Source organism: Dermacentor andersoni, chromosome 5 (genome assembly GCF_023375885.2).
Source record: "Dermacentor andersoni chromosome 5, qqDerAnde1_hic_scaffold, whole genome shotgun sequence".
NCBI lineage: Eukaryota > Metazoa > Arthropoda > Arachnida > Ixodida > Ixodidae > Dermacentor > Dermacentor andersoni.
The window spans coordinates 151,446,713-151,466,877 of record NC_092818.1 but is presented as its reverse complement, the minus strand read 5'-3'; the positions used below and the strand labels follow the sequence as shown (position 1 = coordinate 151,466,877).

The window sequence follows — 20,165 nt, the reverse complement described above, 5'->3', positions numbered from 1 at the left end:
CGCTGTATAGCATGACGCCATGGTGCACGCTTTTGCTTTGCCGCTGCTCCAGAGAACATTGGCACCGCAAGCGCGCAACGAGCACCGATAAACCCCGCGGGGTTTGTTGCCGAAGCTTCGATGTTTCAAAGAACGGCCCCCCTCAGCTCCAGCCATCGTGGAGCACGGGCGACACAGACAGCGAGACCCTTCATGACCCGTAGTACTTCTGCAGCGCTGGCGATCACGTTTTTTTTTTGTTTCCTTTTTGACTCGTGCCGCCTCGCGCTCGCACTCGCCGCTTGCTGTGTGCTACAACGATGCACCAGAGCTGCACGAGTCTCGTCATAATCGAATCGGAAACGGCATTTTATGCGCACTTGTATCCCGAACCGTTCCGGGAGTGGCGCTTGTCCCGAGGCATCTGGTCATGACTGAGACCAGACGCCAGTTGCACGGCCGCTTTCTACTACCTGGCCACGCTCCCGGCTTCGTTTATCGGTACTACTTTACACACAGCACATTAAGTGGCAAAGTGGAACAACGGAGGGTCCGCGCGAGCGTCACTGTGGACCGTGATCGTTCGACTTTGTTTATGGCATCATATTTACAGACTTTAGTGCCGCGCGAGAGCCTGCAAAATGGGTGATGCCCGTGAGGTGTGCTACAGATATATATAGACTCGTGCCCGAGTACAAGTGGCCACTGTGAACTGTCCAAATGTGTACATTCTTTTTTTGCGTTATATAATAACGTTAAATGCATCTCAGACCGGGTTTGCAAGAGGCCGCGAATTCGAGTAAGAACCAGACGCAACAAACTTATTGTTGTCGATGCGGCACCTTTCTTGTTATTGGTACTTTATCAACTTTGTAATCCCAGAGATGCTGCTATAGGCGTCTCACACTTCTGCGAGGAACAACAACACAAACAGAGAAGATGTATTAGTAGTACGCGCACTTAATTAATATTTAGCCAATTCTAACTGGTTTGTTGGCAAACAGTGTTAAAGAAAACGGCTTTCCTTGGCCGTTTTGCAAGCTTTCGCTGTTGGTGGAGTATTTGGTTGCTGCACCAACGGTGAAAACTTGCAAAGCTGCCAAAGAAAGCTGTTTTCTTTAATTTTATTAGCCTGCGCCACGGTCTACACTAGCAAACCTGAAGTCGCTGAACAAGTTGCCATTGCATTGGCATTAACAGACGATAGATTCACAGAAATATACAGCGACTCGAAAACAGCTATTAGAGCTTTCAATAGGGGAAGAATCACCCCACAGGCTGCGAGAATAATTAAAGAAAGGCAAACAAATGTTACACGTTACATTTATTGGTTCCCGGCGCACCTTGGTTCACTTGATGGTATTCCTGTAAATCCAAATGAATCGGCCAACAGCGTCGCCCGCAAGCTTACAGACCGGGCCGCTTTTACATATGGTTTTGATTCTGCTGGATTGAAGAACTTAGAGAGAGACACGCTCATTACATACAATGAAATTACAAAACATTACTACATGGGAAGGAGGGAGTTTCCACCCCCTCACTATTGGCTAAACAGAGCACAAGCAGTTGCACTTACGCAATTACAAACAGAGTCTTATTATTCACCTGCACAAATAAAGGAATGGTATAAAATTACAGACATGAATATTATATGCAAAGCATGCAAAAAGGAGATATGCACGCTTGAACATCATCTCTGGGAGTGTGGGTCGCTCGGCCCTGTATTTCCCGGAATCGGTTTTCAGGAATGATCAGATCTCCAGATAATATCCCTCAGGTCCTGGCTGTCCAGTACGCCCGTGCTAGGGCTAGGAGGCTTGACCTCCCGGTCCCAACATGGGACTAGCCAGGCAGGTGGCAACACGTTGTACAGGAAAAGAATAAAGTTTATTCCTCCTCCTCCTCCTCCTCCTCCTCCTCCTCCTCCTCCTCCTCCTCCTCCTCCAATAAACTAGTTAGAATTGGTTAAATATTAATTAAATAGCCATACTACTACCAATACGGCACATCTTTCCTGCCAAGTACAACTATCTAAGGGACTCACGCATTCTCGCATGAGAACTTTGTGCCGTGCAACACGTCCGAAGGTTAAGATGCAGTGCAATGCGTTGGCACTGTCTCGCGTTTCTCCGCCGCCTTGGTTAACGGTTGCGGGGCGCGTAACCCTCAGTCAAGGTTTAGTGCCGTCATATAACCATGCAGAAAAGAAGGCTGTATGAGATTCTAGGCGAGAGTAAGAGAACAAAGGACATTTAGACTACTCAAGTAATGCATAGGGCATAAAAGCGCGGCAATTTATTAGACTCAGAGAACTGGTCGCAAGATAAGGGGAATGAATTCGAGCACAGCACAGAATTAGGTGGCATTACGAGATTAGGAATTTCGGAAAGATAGCATAGAGCGGCTAGTTGCCAGATGGCAGTAATTGCGATCGCTGGAAGAACCCTGCGCCATGCAGTGGATGTAAGGAAGTACATGAAGAAGCAGAAATTTGGGAAAGATGCTTTTTATGGTCTTTTTTTAAAGCTTTTTGAGGGAACATGCAGCTTCACGATTCTTGGCACATACCCTTTCTGGGCTCTTGCCATGTTTTGAAAGCACGCCGACGACTACAACTACAAGAAGGGTTTCGTTCAAGGTCGACAAATACAAGAAACGGCAGTCTTGCGACCGCTAAATCATTCGGTTTCTTGGCTAAATTTGTAAGAATGATCGCTCCCTGCTTGATAAGCTGTTTCATCAAATGTATTGTTAAGCGTATAGTGTCATACACGAGTACTATAGCAGCATTTTCAGCATTACACCCAGCCTTTAGTCGCTATACGTCTTCTCTGTAATTGACGAAAAAAAATGCTGCCGCATCGCAAACTGATATCAAGTCAGCGTGACGAAAAGCGCTGCGCCATCTACGTGGACGGAAGGGGACTACCGGAAATACTGCGCCAAAATATATAATAACGTCATGATCCAGTAACGTCCACGCAGGATTAAAGTCGCCGCGAAGAGGCTTTCAACCTTACCACTATCATCCTTCCTTTGCTATCCCTCCCACTGCTCAGTATAATCGTAAGAAATTTAGAAACCATTGAAACGTTATAGAGCTGTTCTCTCGTGAAAGAACCTCTCTTGTATCTTTAATGTATCGTAAAGCCAGCCAATAGAACACATGTCAAAGCAAGTTCTGAAATATCCTCGTCGTTCAGTAAACTTAAGAATTCTTTTTCTTATTTTTGAAATAGGTACATTCAAACAGCACTGGCAAGTCTTCTTCAACCAAAAAGGAGACAGATGGAGATAATCGAAACGCAAGATGGTTAACAAAGCACAACCCTGTTGGCAAAGCCTGTTGACTGCCTTAAATTTGGGGAGAGGGAAAGTGCTACATAGTGCAGTGTATTCTCTCCCCTCGTGCGCAAGCAGGCAACTAAGATAGATAACTCTAATAGGACGAGTTCAACATGGAACAAATTTGTTGCTTTCGCACAAAGGGGTCTGTCTCAACTCTATAGTTTTTTACAAGAGTGCTCGACCACAGCGACTCAATAAATGTACCTAGTATATATATATTCACACTACTTCGCAGTAGAAATAATAAACTATTGCATCTTCCTAACAATAATGTGGTTGACACTGGCTCATATGTTTAATTTATTCACTATAGTGAAATGCCAGTTCAGTCGAGATTTTTGTTAAAAAGAGAACTTTAGAAAGTTCTTTAGTGCCCAGGCATAATACAGATATTATCAAATTCCATAATGAATAATTGGCAATTACAACATGCAGAAAGGACTTAGCCAATATAGTGGGACACCAAAGGAGCCCGACAGTCAGGCTCTGTGCATGTCTTGAATGAAGTATTGCTGCTGACGACACTGAAGGGATCCTTGAGTAGATGGCTGACGTGCCATTACCATGATCTAATGCGACAGCCCGTCGCATTAGCTTTTCTTTGACCTAAAAGAATTCCTTGCCCTCTCAATGTCGTTATCGAATTGGGTTTAGCTTTAATCTTGTACATGAGAGAGGACATTTGTGGGAGTTGGTATTGATACATGGTGGAAAAAAACAGCACGACATTTTCTTGAATTTAATCTCGTATGCAGACGCGGCATAACGAGCTCTTCGCAGCGCAAGCCTTTCATGACAGCAGTTGTTTTCTGATTTCTTGACATGTCTCTCATTGCGTTCGCGACAAAAACGAAAAGGTCGCCTGCGCCTCTAAACATTTCGCAGAGTAGGTTGCGATACGACTTACAATGCGACAGCAGTTTTGAACGCACCTTCTTTCCGCTTGGAGAAACCTGACCTGCTTTTAGTTATTGTGCCCTGTCGGACACGAAGACGCCGGAGGGTCTGAGAGGCGGAAAAGAATGGCAGTTCGAAATATTAAATTTTCTATTTTGATTTCTGTTGTACCATCGGCTTTCTATAGCACCAACGTAAGAAGATGTTTTTTTTCTGCTTTCACTAACACTATCGGACCCTAGTAACAAAATAGCGAGATTTAGAAGCTGTGATTGACAGCGATTTCTGAAAACGAAGATGGCGGATCTGAGAGAGGATGGGTCCCAGCAAACTACAATTGCACCAAATTTCTTAATTTTGGGTATTTCTTTCGCGGATATGGGTTTGCATGTAAACATTCGGAACAACACGCCGGGTTCTTGCAGAGTTTTACATTAGTGGTTGTAAATAACAATAGACGCCTCGCCAGTAAAAAAAGATAAAACTCTTTTCGGAAGGTGTGCCACCACTAATGCGTATCCCTCAGTTATTAGGGGTGGCCGTTACCATGGTTTTTCGCGACTGACGCAATGCTAAACGCACAGGAGTATGCGTGAGAAAACAAACGTTTCTCTCAATTTAAATATGGTGCACTTGGGTATAATTGAGCGCGTCATAAAATGCAATATTACTGTCGAGCGACAACTCCTGAAACCAGCTGCAGTGCGTTTAAGTACCTTAATATTCAGAGAATGACACGTCTGTACAACTCTGGTGGCCACGACATAAATCTCATCAAAAGAAATTATTGTGTTCTATAGTAAACACGAACTGCTTGGGCTGTCATTTTTGTATGATTATTGGTGATTTCTGAGTGAGTGGTGAGTTTTCTATATAGAGGGTCGCTTCTCGTTGGTATTCATTGTTTTCGCCTCATCTTTAGGCACTCCCATCAGTCTCAAGCTTTTCCTTTAGGGCGAATGTGTATATAGTTTCATGAGGACTTTGTTGCCAAACCTCATCTCTTGTTGCCGCGCAACAAGTTATCACTCCCTTTTTCGCATGTAGAAATGCGTCTTATGACAACGTTGCTAAAATACCTTAACCTTCAGACCTGCATCTCCACAGCAATGTTCATTATATTTACATTGTCTCACGTCTAACTATAAAGTGTGATTACTTGTGTAATCTTTCCAACAAGGAAAATATTTGTGAACTTCTTTGGCTTTCGTTTATTTTAGCGATATATGCAAACCGGCGGCTTCCCCTGATAAAATTCATCGTTTTGCACCATCGTAGCATTCTTTCAGACAAACTGCCATGCTGAGCAGTTTAGAGCCTATGCAAAGTTTGAAATGTGTGTCCATGTTGAAAAACAAGAACCAGTGACCGTAATTTCTTTGATGTGAACACTGTGTGCTTCATAAGAGTTAGGCTTTCCACAATTCCGCGGAATCGCATAAGAACCTCCCTATTCGGTGAAGTGCTGGCAAAAGTTGAATTAAACCCTCCGTTAAAGAGCTTTTAATAATTTAAAATTCCTCTCATAATACGGTCTCAACCGCTTCTTTATAGTACCGCAGCCAACACAGTTCAGCACGAATTCAGGTGCATCAGACGAATTATAGTTCGATCCCCGTATCCTTTACAGTAACAAATTTCACGATCGTTTCAAGGCTGGTTTCGTCTATGCAACCTCCCTTTCGCATCGCGTTATGGAGTGACCATTATTAGGACCACTACTCTGTATCCCTGGCGTGTCTGTATTCCAAGTTTTAACGGGCAGTTTCCATTCTGCAGACCTGTTGTGTACGGCGGCATTCGCCGGATTTCGCAGGTGCGCTTAACCTGGATTTACGACTGTGACGCGCACGTCGCGCCACCATCGCCTCATCGTCGTCGACACGTGAAGGCGAGCGCTTAAAAGCTTCGCAGGCGTCGTGCGTGTCGTGAAGTGCCTTAGGCGACGCTACGATTCAGGTGCATAAACCGTGTATGCGCCCAACCTGCGTACCCGTTGTGCTTAAAATGGGTAAATAGGATCCCGAACAAGCAAACACTAATGAAGACGGAGTGCTTCCAGACTTCAGTTCGCAGTATAACTGCACCTAACAGCGCTAGCAAAACTGCTGTTCGTCTGTTTCTGACGAGTGCGTGGGAACGTGTGCGTGATATTCACACACAAGCAACGAGAGTAGTTCGCGACAACAGTGGTGTGCTTGCTAAAAAAAATGACGTGCAAGTAAAAGAAAAAAGGAAGGTAATACTGGCAGAATGAACACAGGGTGTAAAATGACGAAGGAAGATGGGAGGAGAGCGGGGTGCAAGCGACGGAGGAGATCCGAGGGATCTTCGTTATCGTTCTTTCCAGAGGGCGTCGTGAAGCACGTAAAGAGCGCAGGCAGGATACGCCGCGCATCACACTGCGGTCATCGTCCTTCGGGGGCGACAGCGGCGTCGCCGTCTTCACCCGTGGGCTCGCGTCCCCCTCATAAACTGCGCGGCCCTCCTAGTGTCGGCTGACCCAGGCAGCCTGCCGAAGACGCGCGGGCGTAATTTCCGCTGCTGCGAACCCTGGCTCGGAAGCGGGCCAGGAAGTGGAGCACGCGTGCCGGCTACGGCTGCTGACGGAAGAATCGCGGTTTGCCGCCGTGCGCTGCCAGCAGCGCGGGCTCCGGAAGCGGGGAAAACCGCCCGCTTCTAGCGACGACGACCGAACGCCTAACGCTCGGTCGTCGGGACCCAAGCACTGGGCCAAACCACGGCCGCCTTTCGTGCCCGCTCGCCGCTGAGCTAGAAAACGCCTCTTCCCCCCCCCCCCCCCCCCCCACCCCGGGCCATCTTTCCTTGCGCTTTCATTGCCCATGCCATACGGGAAGCAGGGAGGGCTGCAGTGCTGTGGGAGAGATCGCGAGCGCGCGTCATCTTTCACAACACGGGTGTCGTGAAAGCGAACACGAGGAGGGGGTGCTGCTGACTGACGCAACCAACGGTGGAAGCAACGCAACAGAGAATAAGTTAGGGAACTTGGGGAAAAATTTCAAGAAATGGGAGAGGACAGGAGGGAGGAAATGTTATGGAGAAAGGCGAAGAGGTGCGCCGGGGAAAAAATTGGTATACTGAGAAGGGAACAGGAAGGGCGGTGGAAGGAAGCCATTTTAGGTTCATCCGAGGGGAAAATCGCTCTCCGGCTAGTTCCAGAATCGCAAACACCGCAGCCCCGAAGGCGATGGCGGTGGTCGTCGGCCCGCGCATGTATTCAGGCTTCCCTATCTTCTAAGCTTTCTTGGTGCACGCCTCGCTGGCTGCATGCATATAGTTCTACAGCTCTTTTTGTCGTATTTGCCGGTATGTTGCTTTCTGTTTGCGTCTGTCTTTTGCTCTTGAGTGTGTCTTTACTTTACTGCTCTTATAGCACGTATGCTGCTTCTAAAATCGAGGGCAGACATAAGGGATTGAACGTAGAAATAAAGCGAAAAAAATGTGTCCCTTATATCGCTTTTCGCGGTTGTAGCTATAGAACTGTTGAAAGACGCCTTATTTCTTTAGTAAAGAAGGTAAGCGGTAGTATACGTTAGAATATATCAATAACGCGGGTATTTGACAAATAATTTATGCAGTGGCTAAACATACTTCCTAGCCTCGTGCCTATGGATAATATTTCCATGTATGACTGCTAATTAGAGCTTTAACCAAAAACGCACGATCTAGAATACCTTTTAATGCGAAGAATATTTTTCCTCGTATAAGGCAGTTCGTAATAGGTTCTTGTCTTACGTCGTTTCGTACTTTTTGCTTAAAAGAAATACGTGTCCGATGTTGGGATTGCACCCACGTAGCCAAATAGAAAACCCCAATGCTCTATCCGTCCGATAGCAGCCGCCATTCGTTATTCTCTCGCGTCTTCTCCAACTGGTGCTTTGAGATGATTGGCGCGTGCTTGAAGTCGCATAGCAACAATTTGCTTAAGAAGGCGAGGTCGGGGGCGCGAGCCTGGCGATTTGCAATTGTGCGCGGACGTAGGAATGGAAAGCGGGAGAAATTGTCAACCCTACCCCGGGCTGGAGCATCTTTTTTTCATATGTTTCCTTTAGCTCCTAAATAGTATATATATATATATATATATATATATCACTTGTGACACGTCGCAATGGAACAAGGTGCTGATAATAGTGAGAGCCTGCCAGTTTCCCTCACATACGCTGACGTCTCACACACAATTGCTCGCCTTACACAAGCATGTTGGTCCATTTGGTAACGCTTTGCAGAACACCAAACGGTGCTGCATAGCCAGCTACCAGCAGAGTCAGAGCCAGGTATACCTCGCATAAAATGGGTTTCCAGAGCATGGAATGTGCATAATATTGAAAAGGACACTACTCAGAAACACCTAAGTCTAAACTCTTATAGTATTCCTTGAAAGCTGCATTATTTTTCTTTTACTTTCGCGATAACAGGTTGATTATAAGACGAGAAAACAAAACTCAAGGTAAACTTTTCTTGTTTTAATTTTGCGGCGTAAACTCAGCGCTCGTACGCAAGTGCGACGTCACAGATTTTCACATACATATTTTTTTCGTATTCGGGCCGTTCTGACTCAGCATAGACTTTTGAAGCTTGCTAAGTTCACTCTCCGCCTCCTTATGCATAGACTGTGTTTCACCTCTACCGATAAAAAATTTAACTCAGCTCAAGCATATGCCATCAAAAGCCACGACGTAAGACTTCCCCAACCACCTTGTGGTTGGGGAACTTCAATGCCGCGTCGGCCCGGGTCTTTCGATTTTGCGTCTGTTACGGCTTACGAAGCCTTCTCTAGTGGTAAGAGGCGCATTTTTGGCATTGCAGAAAGGTGATTTGCTGACACAGTTCTGAACATATTTTTTTTTTTCTCTTTAGAGTCCCTCTAAAGTAATAGCTTTCTTTCCCCCTGTTCACGTACGGAGTTTCGTGGTGGTCTATCTAACCAAATGGCAGCGGAGAACAAGAAGTGCAATACAGCGGCGGGATGTGGAGAAGGCAGCGCGAAGAGAGAAGCACAGGTGCGCCTTGCAGCAGACAGGAGGCTCGGTTTCACGTGACGCAACGAAGAGTAGAGGTGCGGAGCAGCGGGCAGCTGCCGCGCCTGTCCCGCCAGCGCGTGCGATAATGCCACCAAAATTGCTACTAAATGGCTTGCCGATGACGGCAACCTTGTTGTGCTCTCGCCAACGCCACTCGACGGGCTCGGCTGCAACAGATCTTGCTCAGCTGGCTGTGCGCTCCTTCGAAGCATGTTGCGCGGGTTGTGCTTTCGCCAGCACCGTTCGGCTGCACCGTACTTGCCGCGTGCACACTGATTCGGCGCAGCATGTGTGTTCCCTTTAGTCATACAACCTATCGCTGAATTTTACAATCATCTCTCATGGCTTCTGACGAATAAGGAGCTATTTTTTATATTGGGAAGGCGTCACATAAAACTAACGAAACCTAACCTAACCTAAAAGTAACACGCTTCCAATTTTTTCTACAACATAGCTCTGTTTCAAGGACGCCGCAAACCGTGAAAGTGTATGATATTGTAGGCATATAGCTTTTACTTCTAAACAGTGTCTGAAGCGGCGCGCATTTCTTTTTAGTTCAGCGCTTTTTGAGGCCGTTATAAAGTTTGTTTACGAATAACCGAAACTACAAGATATAATAAGTACTCGCGCTTTTGTAGAAGTGGCTATGGAGCCGCTGAGGCATGTTTAAGTAAGCTATCCTGCATGCGTGAGAAATTATTTCCGGCCATGACGCGTCGACGTCCACTATACTGCCTTCGTAGGCCTTTCGAACACAAACATAAAATATTCAACCCAGATCTATTATTCTGTGTTCTGACCTGCGTTTCAGCAATTGATAATTTCTTTTTACGTTGTCGCGTTCTCTCTTAAGAACAACGATAAAATATCACATTTTTTGTTTTAATTGCACTTCACACTTTCATGAATTCCGGCGTTCACTTGATTTTAGGTATTGTGATTGTATACTGTTGTGAAATGGGCACGCACTGTTTGATTGCTTTTGCTTTGTAAGCTGTTTTGGGACACGTCAAGAAACTCATGTACCTATACCTTAAAAATGACGATACTATACTGAAAAATAAGATTGATCGATTGAGTGATTGCTTGATTGATTGACTGATTGATTGATTCGCTGTATCTTCGAACTAGCTACAAGGAGTACATACCTATAGGTATTGGGGAAAAATAATTAGGCGATAGAATTACGTCTCTTTTTTCTTCTTATTGTCCTTTATGCTCTCGCATGGTGTTATCGATTGTCGTTAGCAGCACAAGTTTTTTTCTTTGCTTCATGAACTCGCATCTTTAGGTTTTCTCAATGATGCCACGTAAACCTATTTTCGGGCTTTGTGCTATTGCTGCTGACCTCACTGACTGACTTTTCGCAAAATTTCCCACATTTATTTTCCTGATTTTTCCCACAGGCACGCATCAGGCTTAACTAGCCTGCCAGAAAAAGAACGCGCCACGGGGTAGTAATTGCTGTTTGCGGCGCAGTTATCAGCTTGTCCCCATTTCCCATGGTTGAATATACCGAGGTAGATAGCATATTTTCTTGACTTCCAAGTGTTGTTTCGTTACCTGTGCCTCTCTTGACACGTTGTATAGCACAGTGCTTGAATTCGTTTGCGAAATCACTCTCATTAGCCGCTCACCGCACGATTTTCCCTCCCTGCGCAGCCTCGATCGTGTACACGGCCGTGGCGCGTGGCAAAGTGGCGCTGCCGTGCGACATCAGCCCCCCGACGCCGGACGACTCCGTGACACTGGTGCTCTGGTACAAGGACGAGAGCCTGGCGCCAATCTTCACGCTCGACTCACGTCGGGCTCACGTTGACCAGGCACGCCAGTCATTGTCGGGGCCCGGTCTGGAACAACGGGCCCACTTCAACATGGCCAACCAACCGGCCTTTCTGCAAATAGACCCGGTCGAAGAGGCCGACGCCGGAGAGTACCGATGTCGAGTGGACTTCCGCCGTGGACGCTCCATCAACACCGTCATCCACCTCAACGTGATAGGTAGGAGCGACTTCCCTTGTCCGTGTGGACCTCGTTAAAATGGCGAGCCTATTGGTGCTTTGCACGGCGGCACACCCATTGACTCCAGCTTCACCAACTAAACAATTTTAATTGTGCGTCGTTCTGCATTCGGTGGTTGTTGTTCAGCTGAGCCAAGCATGTACAGCGTACGAAACGAAAATTGGCTACAGGCTGTATCGGAGACGCAGCCACAGTGGAGTACGTGCTGCTGAGCACGCACAGGGTACAAAGTACAGGGCACTAGGATACAGAAACAACGTAACCTAGACAACTGACGTTTATTCACGTATTACAAAGTTTACGCGCTTAACTTATGAGATGGCTAGTGGGAACTTACGTTCTGATCTAGCAATAATAATGTAAAATGCTCGTGTTTATTTTTACATGTGAAAATTCTGGGTGTGTGATACATATATTTTCTAAGTGGCATTTATTTAAACATTGCAGTCTTTTAAATATGCATTGATGACTCATGTATACCGACCGCTGTTTACCAATTTAGACATGCATGGTGATTGATGGATAACTTTGTCGAACTGTTTAGGAAGCAGGGTCCTCTGTCAGGTCCTCTACGTACCTTTAGTCCCTGCATCCTCTTGCGTGTGTACGAGGAATCAGTAAATCAATAAATAAAATTGTGCTCGCTCCCCATTCGTAGTGTGTCCGCCGTTGTGGAAAGTGTAGGGCGCGAATTGGCAGCCCCCTCTTTTGCTGCCCGAGTCCCTTCACGCCATTTCTAGTCCCTACGTGTCGAACGTGGATGCGTCATATCCGAGCAACCATCGAATTTCTGCAACAAGATATGCACTTCTAAGCCTTATACTACTGATGAGCAAAGGTCTGAGTTTGACGAATTATATCTTCTTTGGCAGAGTGAGCTCTCTAAAACGCGATTTCTCCCGCTCAGGTAGAGAAACGTACCGCAAACCTATGCTTCTCTGAACGCCTAACTAGGGGCTATATTTGACTCCGAATGCGTCCTAAGTAGCGCAACTAGGGCGCCACCTATGCAGGATATTCATGCATGATAAAGTAATTGTTTCTTTTTTCTACACAGCGATGACAGAGTAAGACGCCTTGGTAGTACGCTTGCAAAGATATAAGGGATAACAGTATCGCATTTCTTAGTTACATTCGCTTTGAACAGGTGACCTGCTATGCAGAGTGAACCTAAAGACGATTCCCGTCAAAATAAAAAAGGTAAACTATTAAATAAAAAAAGAACTCTGCAATAAACTTAGTACACGGAAAAGTTGGCAATGTTTCATACACTCATTAAAGCACTTTATTGGTGAAGGATCTGCTACAGCTGTTCCGCAATGCGTTGACTTTTCTATATATACATTGAGTTGAATGAGAAAAACAGAAGAAAGTGGAAACCCGCCATGGTTGCTTAGTGGCTATGGTGTTCGGCTTCTAGGCACGAGGTCGCGGGATCAAATCCCGGCCACGGCGGCCGCATTTGATGGGGGCGAAATGCGAAAGCACTCGTGCATTTAAATTTTGGGGCACGTTAGAGAACCCCAGGTGGTCCAAATTTCCGGAGTTCCCACTATGGCAAACCTCATAGTCAGATCGTGGTTTCGGCACGTAAAAGCCCATAACTTAATTTGAAATCAAGAAAGGGCAAAGGCAGGGAGTTTAACCAAAAGGGAAGATCCGGTTTGCAACCCGATGCTGGGGACAGAGAGGAAGGGCAGGTAAAGCGACCGGAAAGTAGAGAGAGGGAGAAAGAAAGGGAGCTTCCCCTAGCAACAGTAGCTTCACTACGCATAGTCTATAGCGAGCGGGGGAAGAGAAATCCGAGAGTTGTACAACACACTCGCGGCACCGCCTGTTTCCATCTCATCAAGAGGTATCTCATTTCGGCGTAGGTACACTTGCGCACGGCCCGCGCGAATGGCTAGAATTGCGCTAGAACACAGAAGCACAGTACTCCTGAACGTCTAGCACTTCCGTCTGCTGCACGATGCGTCGCACGTCGCGCTCAGACAAGTGATGAAATAAGCACCTCAACGCGTCACAAATTATCTGCGGCAGCGCAGGAAACAGCAGGTGTTGGCAACGCGGGCGTGATAAATGAAAGAGCCTCAGCGCCTAGCACCGTCTCGTAGGCCCAGAATGTGCTGACGAAGAAGCGGCACTGGCCACTCGTCGTTTGTTTCCGAGCGGTGCTCACGCCACTGCTTGTACCAGCTTCATCCACTCACAAGAAACTCGAGCGAAATTTTAATGGAGAATACGCGGGGTGTCTGTTTCCTGTCTTAATGTACTAGAGTCATCTGCAGCTGAAGGGCGAGAGAGCGCTCACGCTTTCAAAGGTGTGCCCCCCTTACGATGCAGGATTCGTGCAGTCGCATCCTTTCTAGGAGATGGACGTTCCTTCCCGGACATAATCGATGACAAGTGACGCCCCAGAATTGCAGCATGTGCTACCAAAAACGGCGGACTGTTACGTTCTAGGCTCTATGATGCTGCGATGCTGTCGGCACGTAATTGCTGTGCACTGGTTTAGTTTATAACAGAGATGGCGTAGTGCGAATCCAGAATCGTGACTACCGCTGAAAAATGCTCTCGCTAGAATTCTCGTGAACATTAATTTGCTCCGGACAATGTTTCGCCGAGACCATAGGCATGCCAACCCCAGGTTGCGTATTACCACTGTGGGAGCGTGTACTTTGTGTGCACTGAATTGCTTACTGAGGAAAGTGAAAGCCGCTGCACGGCTATTTTCCGGTATTTAGGGAGAAAACCGTGCGCAGGCTGCAAGCGAAATGGAGCCGCGTCTTCCTTGTATACCGCCGTCCCGTGCGCGTTTTTGAGGCATTCCAATTAGCAGTGAGGATTTCACGTGGGCGCGCTGCACCGCGTCTTGATTTCGTGTTAATGCATCTTCGTGGTGTGATTTTACTTAGGAGTCCTCATAAGCGCATTACAACGGTCCTGATGAGCGCCAGCATCGATGCCTGCTTGTAGGCAACGATGGTGTCCGTGTTGTGGCCCGCATTCACGAACAGATATGTCTGCCCTTCTCGTCTGAGCTTAAGTGTCTTTACCACAGGCTATGCGACGCAGAGTGCACTTACCAAATGCAGGACCTGCTATATCGATAGCATACTGTAGTTGTGCGTAGTTTTGATAAAGAAGTAATAAGGTTCAAACGCTGGCGAAACCAACGCCTTTGTAAGGAAGCTACTCGAGCGTCTGCTCATTTAACTGTGTCAAATGGTTGAGCGAGCAGAGAACCGATTTTCTTGCAGTAGAGCCCAGTTTAGCGCGAAGCTCATTGAAATCGCTGAATTCAAAGGGCGTCGGGAACATCTGAATTACCATTGTTGAATTAGGAAAATCTGAACAAGTGCTGGAGATAAAAAAGAAGTATTGAACAAAGCGACGTATAGCAGCAAAAAGAACAGAAAAATGGGGGACCGAGAACTTTTGTTGCCCACTGGCATTTATAGCATTTTCTACGAATATAATAGGCAGATTACTTATTTTTCTACCGCTGTCCACGCTGAACACTTTTTCATGTATAGTAAGAGGTGGCTGCGGCTGACATACGAAACAAGGGAGTGTGCCAGTCGTCTCGTTTACATCTAGCGTCGTATGAATTTCACAGCTTTCAGAGCTTCAAAGGACGTGTACTTTTGCAGCTCTTCGGCTGTAGCCTCGACTCTTGTCACGTATATGCTTGAGACGTGCTTTTTGTGAAGTATTAAATCTGAAAGACATATATTTCGCTGCATTGTGGATGAAGTACAAAAGGAACGTCGTAGATCTGCGAAGGATATAATAGTGAAACAGTCAAGCCGTATTGCATGGAGATCCCAGTAAGAATTTATATTTTTTTATATTGATATATGGCTACTAATAATATTTATTGGCCGGGCTTTAACAACTTGCCCTCGAGACTCCCGGGATGCCATGGAATGAGTGTGTACCCTGTCACAGCTCTTCTGCAATCAGATCATCATCAGCATTTATCTTATTGATTATCCACCATGCAATGCCGCAAAAAGCCCCTCGTAATCTGCTGTATTTTTTCATGCTCCCATTTGAAACCTACACGACCCTATATATATATATACGCAGGAAAGAGACGACGGACTTTTCGGAGGATTTCTTAACTGTTACTCTTACGTCGGGTCCTTCGTGCTGAACTTTGAAGAAACCCCCCCCCCCCCCCCCCTATATAAATAAATAAATATATATATATATATATGTAATATTGGGTGAAAACAGCTGTGGATATTGTACCTATGCAGAATTCTTTGCATTTGTGTGAAATGACATTTGTGATTCGTGCATCCTTATATACTGTAGAACCGGAGAAGCAGTGGCCATTAAAAGGAGGAAATCGCTTGCGAGCAAGAAAAAAAAAACAGAAAGAAAAGACCCACCATAATGTACCCCAGTATAGCATGTACATCTTTTAGATAGCCTTAAACAGACATGTGCCAATGATGTGCTTCGGAACTGAGGTGCCGACGACTGGAATAAAAAAAAAACACTTTAAATTTTTTTGAACACTCCATGGACCTTATATTGTTGAATAGTGAGTCCAGAAACAGCAGAAGAACAAGTCATATTATTGCTGGTACGCGCTACGCAAACACAGTAAAAATACTTAATTGGCATACCGCTTGAACGTTATAAGTAGAAAATACCACGCTATGTACACAAACGAACACCACCACCAAAAAGAAAGAAAGTTCAGAAATTAAAAGAATCATGAGAAACACAAGAGGTAAAGGAGCCAGTTGATTTCGGAACCGGCTATATAGATGTCTGGGCACCACACACATGAAGACGAATAGAAAAGGAAAGATAGAAAGACTTGGATAACAAAAATATAAATAAATGTGCTTGTTTTCGTTATCTGTACAGACAATGAAGAATTCCCGACCCAGGGCAAATCGTTGGGGACGCCCTTCCCCAGGCTCAGAAGAGGCGAGATGGAACGCGTGTTGGACGTCTAAACCCGATGGCTAGCAATCACAATTTGGCTTCTCCGTCATTCTAAAAAAACAAAAAAAGACGATTAAAGAAAATATAGTGTAGACATAAGCTGCCACCCGCTTTTAGAAAATGGAACCTCGAGGCTTATAGATGCGTGCTCGAAATGCATTAATCACCGTGGCCTTGCACTTTATTTTTCTTGATAGTAGGACGTGCACCAAAAGAAAGCGTGAACTGAAATGAAACAGAAATACAGATTAAAGGAGACGTAAGAAAGCGAAGCAAATTCTTTACAAGTCTTGAACGGAAGCAAGAGGCAGCGCTGGGCCATGGGTGGCAAAAACCGGCAGCTGAGCGGTTAAGGACTCCGCGTGTCACTTCACCGGAAAATATAAAGACAAAATGGCTCCGAGATCTTTGACGCTGTGGGACCTCACTCGTTTTTCTCTATCACAGAATTTAAATTCATTTAATCATCCTTATTCACCCCCATCACATACCCTTGTATGCCCTGAGGCATTTATCCTCGCATTTAAAAAAAAAAAAAAAAAAAAATTGGCAGTCTTAGTATCAGACGACAGAGGGGGCTGAAGGGAAAACAAGCAAGTCGAAAACCTAAATTTCATGGATGCTGGTATACTGTGTAACTTCGTTTTGCTATGAAATTCCCTAGAGTCTCTTGGGTACTCGCTGCCGTTATCTTTTCAAGCATTGCTGTCCAACTTAACTGCGCAGACCATAACGAAGGATATTAAATTTTTCGCGACGTCCGATTTTGCGTGGGTATATAAACACCGATAATATCTACATGATAAATGCATTAGGCTTGTGGTATAGGAGACGAGCGAAATTGGTTCGTCGCAGGAAGTGCTTGCCAGGGAAAAGCATACAATGAAAGTTTTCGAAGAAAGGCTTTTTGAAAAGCTCGAGATTGAGCCTGTTTCAGTTTAAACGACTTCTGATCATTTCATTGTATTAGCAGGGGGCGTTACGAATGGATCTTGCAATGCAGTTTTCGTTCTTCAGCATTTGCAAGTGAAACTCGATATCCATTCATGTCTATTTGCTTGGCAGAAGAAACGTAAATTTTTTAAGCCTATGAGAGTTTCTTTCTTTCTTATTTCTTTCCTCTTATTGTTAGGTTACAGTGCTTTCGCACACTCGATAGCTCAGCGATATGTTTATACATAAAAGAGAGGCAGCAATCGCTTCCCGTCACATAATAGGAGGGAAAGGCTTTCATGAGGCAAAAAGAAGTAGACGCGCTAACAATTACTTTGCCAATAACAGAGCATAAGGAAAACGAAAAATATTTACGTCTGACCCGAAAAACTTACTTTTGATTTTCAGCCTCTAATAGACAAGCGGAAGAGACGCTGCAGTTTTCTACTCCCGTTCTCATGTTGTTTTGGAAGATGTAGGCACAGTCACGAAAGGGTGCCATAGCTCTCTAATTATGACAGGGAAATATGAAACTTCCACATTTCTTTGTTTGCGAGTAAACATCAAGCGAGCTGATGAGTGCACAGTTCGATACTACAAGATGTTCTAAGAATAGTCACTAAAGAAGTGTACTGATTATGGCAAAGTTCTGATTAGAAGTTATTGTCTTTATAAACTGAATTGAGGCTATTACAGGCTATTAAAGGCTGTGTTCGGTGACACATCAATGAGTGACGTGGTGAACATAAAGAAGCTGGCCCAATATTTTTCGCTCTGTATATTGTGTATGATAGATGCAATGCCACCGTTAGTCTGTGATAAGGAAATCAAAACGGTTATTAGCAACACCCTTTGAGGTATGTCTTATCCCGGACAGTCATAATTAGCATGCAGTTTTCCTCAAAAATTACTAGAGAAAACTCTAGCACTGCGATCGTTCCGCTGCCTAGGGAACGATGGTTTGTACAAAGATTTGCCCGATATTGACGTTTTTGGCTTCCAACGTTCTTGCGACGTCTTTCATTATGCCTTACTTTTCGATATTTCCAAGCACTCGTAGTTTTTTAAGCATAGCAAGCCAATCCGTGTCTTTCAACACGCGTAGTCTTTTCATGTTGCTGCACGTATAAGGCTGCACTAAGTGCAAAACGATGAATTAGCAAAGTCGCAAAGCCTTTTCAAGTAAACAGGACGAAGTTTAGGCAAATCCACATACAACCCATCATGGTTTGAGGCAACAACAACCCTCTATACCCATACTCGCTGAACCATCCTACTTGCAGCTTTTGTAGACACTAGCGTCATTTTTTTCTTTAGTAATTTTTGTTAGAAACTACGACAAGTAGGGCGTACGAGAAAACAGCTACGAATGCCAAAAGTGCGGAAAAATTTCGATAAAGGTTTTTGTTGTTTTCAGAGTAGTTTCTAAATAACACATTAGTGAAAGTCTCTTAACACTAAATCACACACTAACAAGTTTTCCATTGCTTTTCATTCACTGCGCCGTCATCATACCCTATTTTGTAATATTCACAGGGCACCAATCATATTTCTTCGTACCAACACGTGAATTCATCGCCCGGATGCAGCGCATCAGCGTTCGCTTGCGCAAGAATCCGCTCCAGCACGTCTCCAGCGGTTATTCATCATTGTTTGCGGCGTTAACAGCCATCTTGCGTTCATTATCATTAGGAAACTTTTCCTCGTTTGTTACAACGAAGGCTCAGTGTTAGAAGTAAACAAAGAAATAAAACAAGCTAGTCAAGCAAACAAGCAAACAAAACCAACAGGGAAACAAAACAAGCGAATATTCAAGGCCGGCCTTTGTAAAAATAGCGCATGACGAGAACCTCCGACGCAGCGAGGACACCCTCACGCTTCTCGGGATATGGTCCAATTTGTTGTACGGCTTTGGGCGTCCTTCAGCGCCCTGCTTCAATGCACGGGCGGGGTGCAGAACGGGAAATCATTACGGGGGGTTGAGGAACGGAGGGGAAGGGGTGAGGAGCCGCTCGGTTGCTCCCTGGCGCGCACAATGGCTGCCGCAGAGGCGCTGAATGCCACGAGTGCACAACCGCTGCACTGTGACAGAGCCCGACGGGCTACTTAGAGCGCTCGCCGGCGCCGCACCCGGCAGGACGCCCCCACCACTGTGACCGGGACCGCGCTGCGAGCCACTGCGCGTCCATTGTCGAGCGCCGAAGGCCCGAGCACCGCTAGGCGGGCCACTCGGGATGAGGTCGTTGCGACGGTTCCTGGCATTTTGCATCCTCATGCATATGCTAAAGAGCGGTACCACGTTGCGGTCCAAGCTGAGCCCCTCCTCCCCATCTATGCCATTCTGTTTCCTCTCGCGAGCTTGCTCTGATGCATAGGCTTTTACGCGGCAGCTTTACCGCGAACGAGCGGGAAAGACGCGAGCGGCCAGGCATTCCTGAATTTTCTTTCGCTGTTTCCAGCGTCTGCGATGTTGATGGTAGCGCTCACTCTTCTGCTGGTTTTGCCAACACAGCCTCTTCCCAGGTATCTCTCGGTAATATAGTGCCGCGCTCCGCTCTCCATCACTGCTCTGGGCCTTCCCAGTTCAGCTACGCGGTAGTATGTGCGGAGCGGCTGCTGTGGCGCTGAAAGAAAGAACACGAAAAGGAAGCGCCCTAACAGCGGACGTCTTCGCATTGCTGCAATATTTGTTTATAGAACGCCAGCTTTTTTTTTTTTTCAGCTCAATTGAAACTCGACGAGACGGCCTGATAGAACCGAGACGGGATCTCGCAGACTTACGAGGGGGCTCACCGCTTCTTTAATGCTGTTGTCGCTTGAAAGCTAGACCTTCATTTCCAGAGTGCGTACGTGTGCAAATTTATGCAAGACACTGAGTAGGTGTTGGCGGGCTCACTTTGCTGAGTGGCATAAAGGGTTTTTTTTAGCTTCACCAAATTCTTAAAAATTACCTGTGGCAGATAGCACGATTCTAAC

The 20,165-nt window shown here is 45.8% G+C and overlaps 1 protein-coding gene across 1 annotated transcript in view; it reads left to right on the top strand.

The window, feature by feature from the left end:
* The window catches only part of LOC126531400 (neural cell adhesion molecule 2-like), a 180,693-nt gene that overhangs the window by 122,606 nt on the left and 37,922 nt on the right, over positions 1-20,165 (top strand). The window contains exon 2 of the mRNA XM_050178913.2: positions 10,929-11,267. Within this exon, the coding sequence (XP_050034870.1) occupies positions 10,929-11,267 (339 nt within the window). The remainder of the gene's footprint in view (positions 1-10,928; positions 11,268-20,165) is intronic.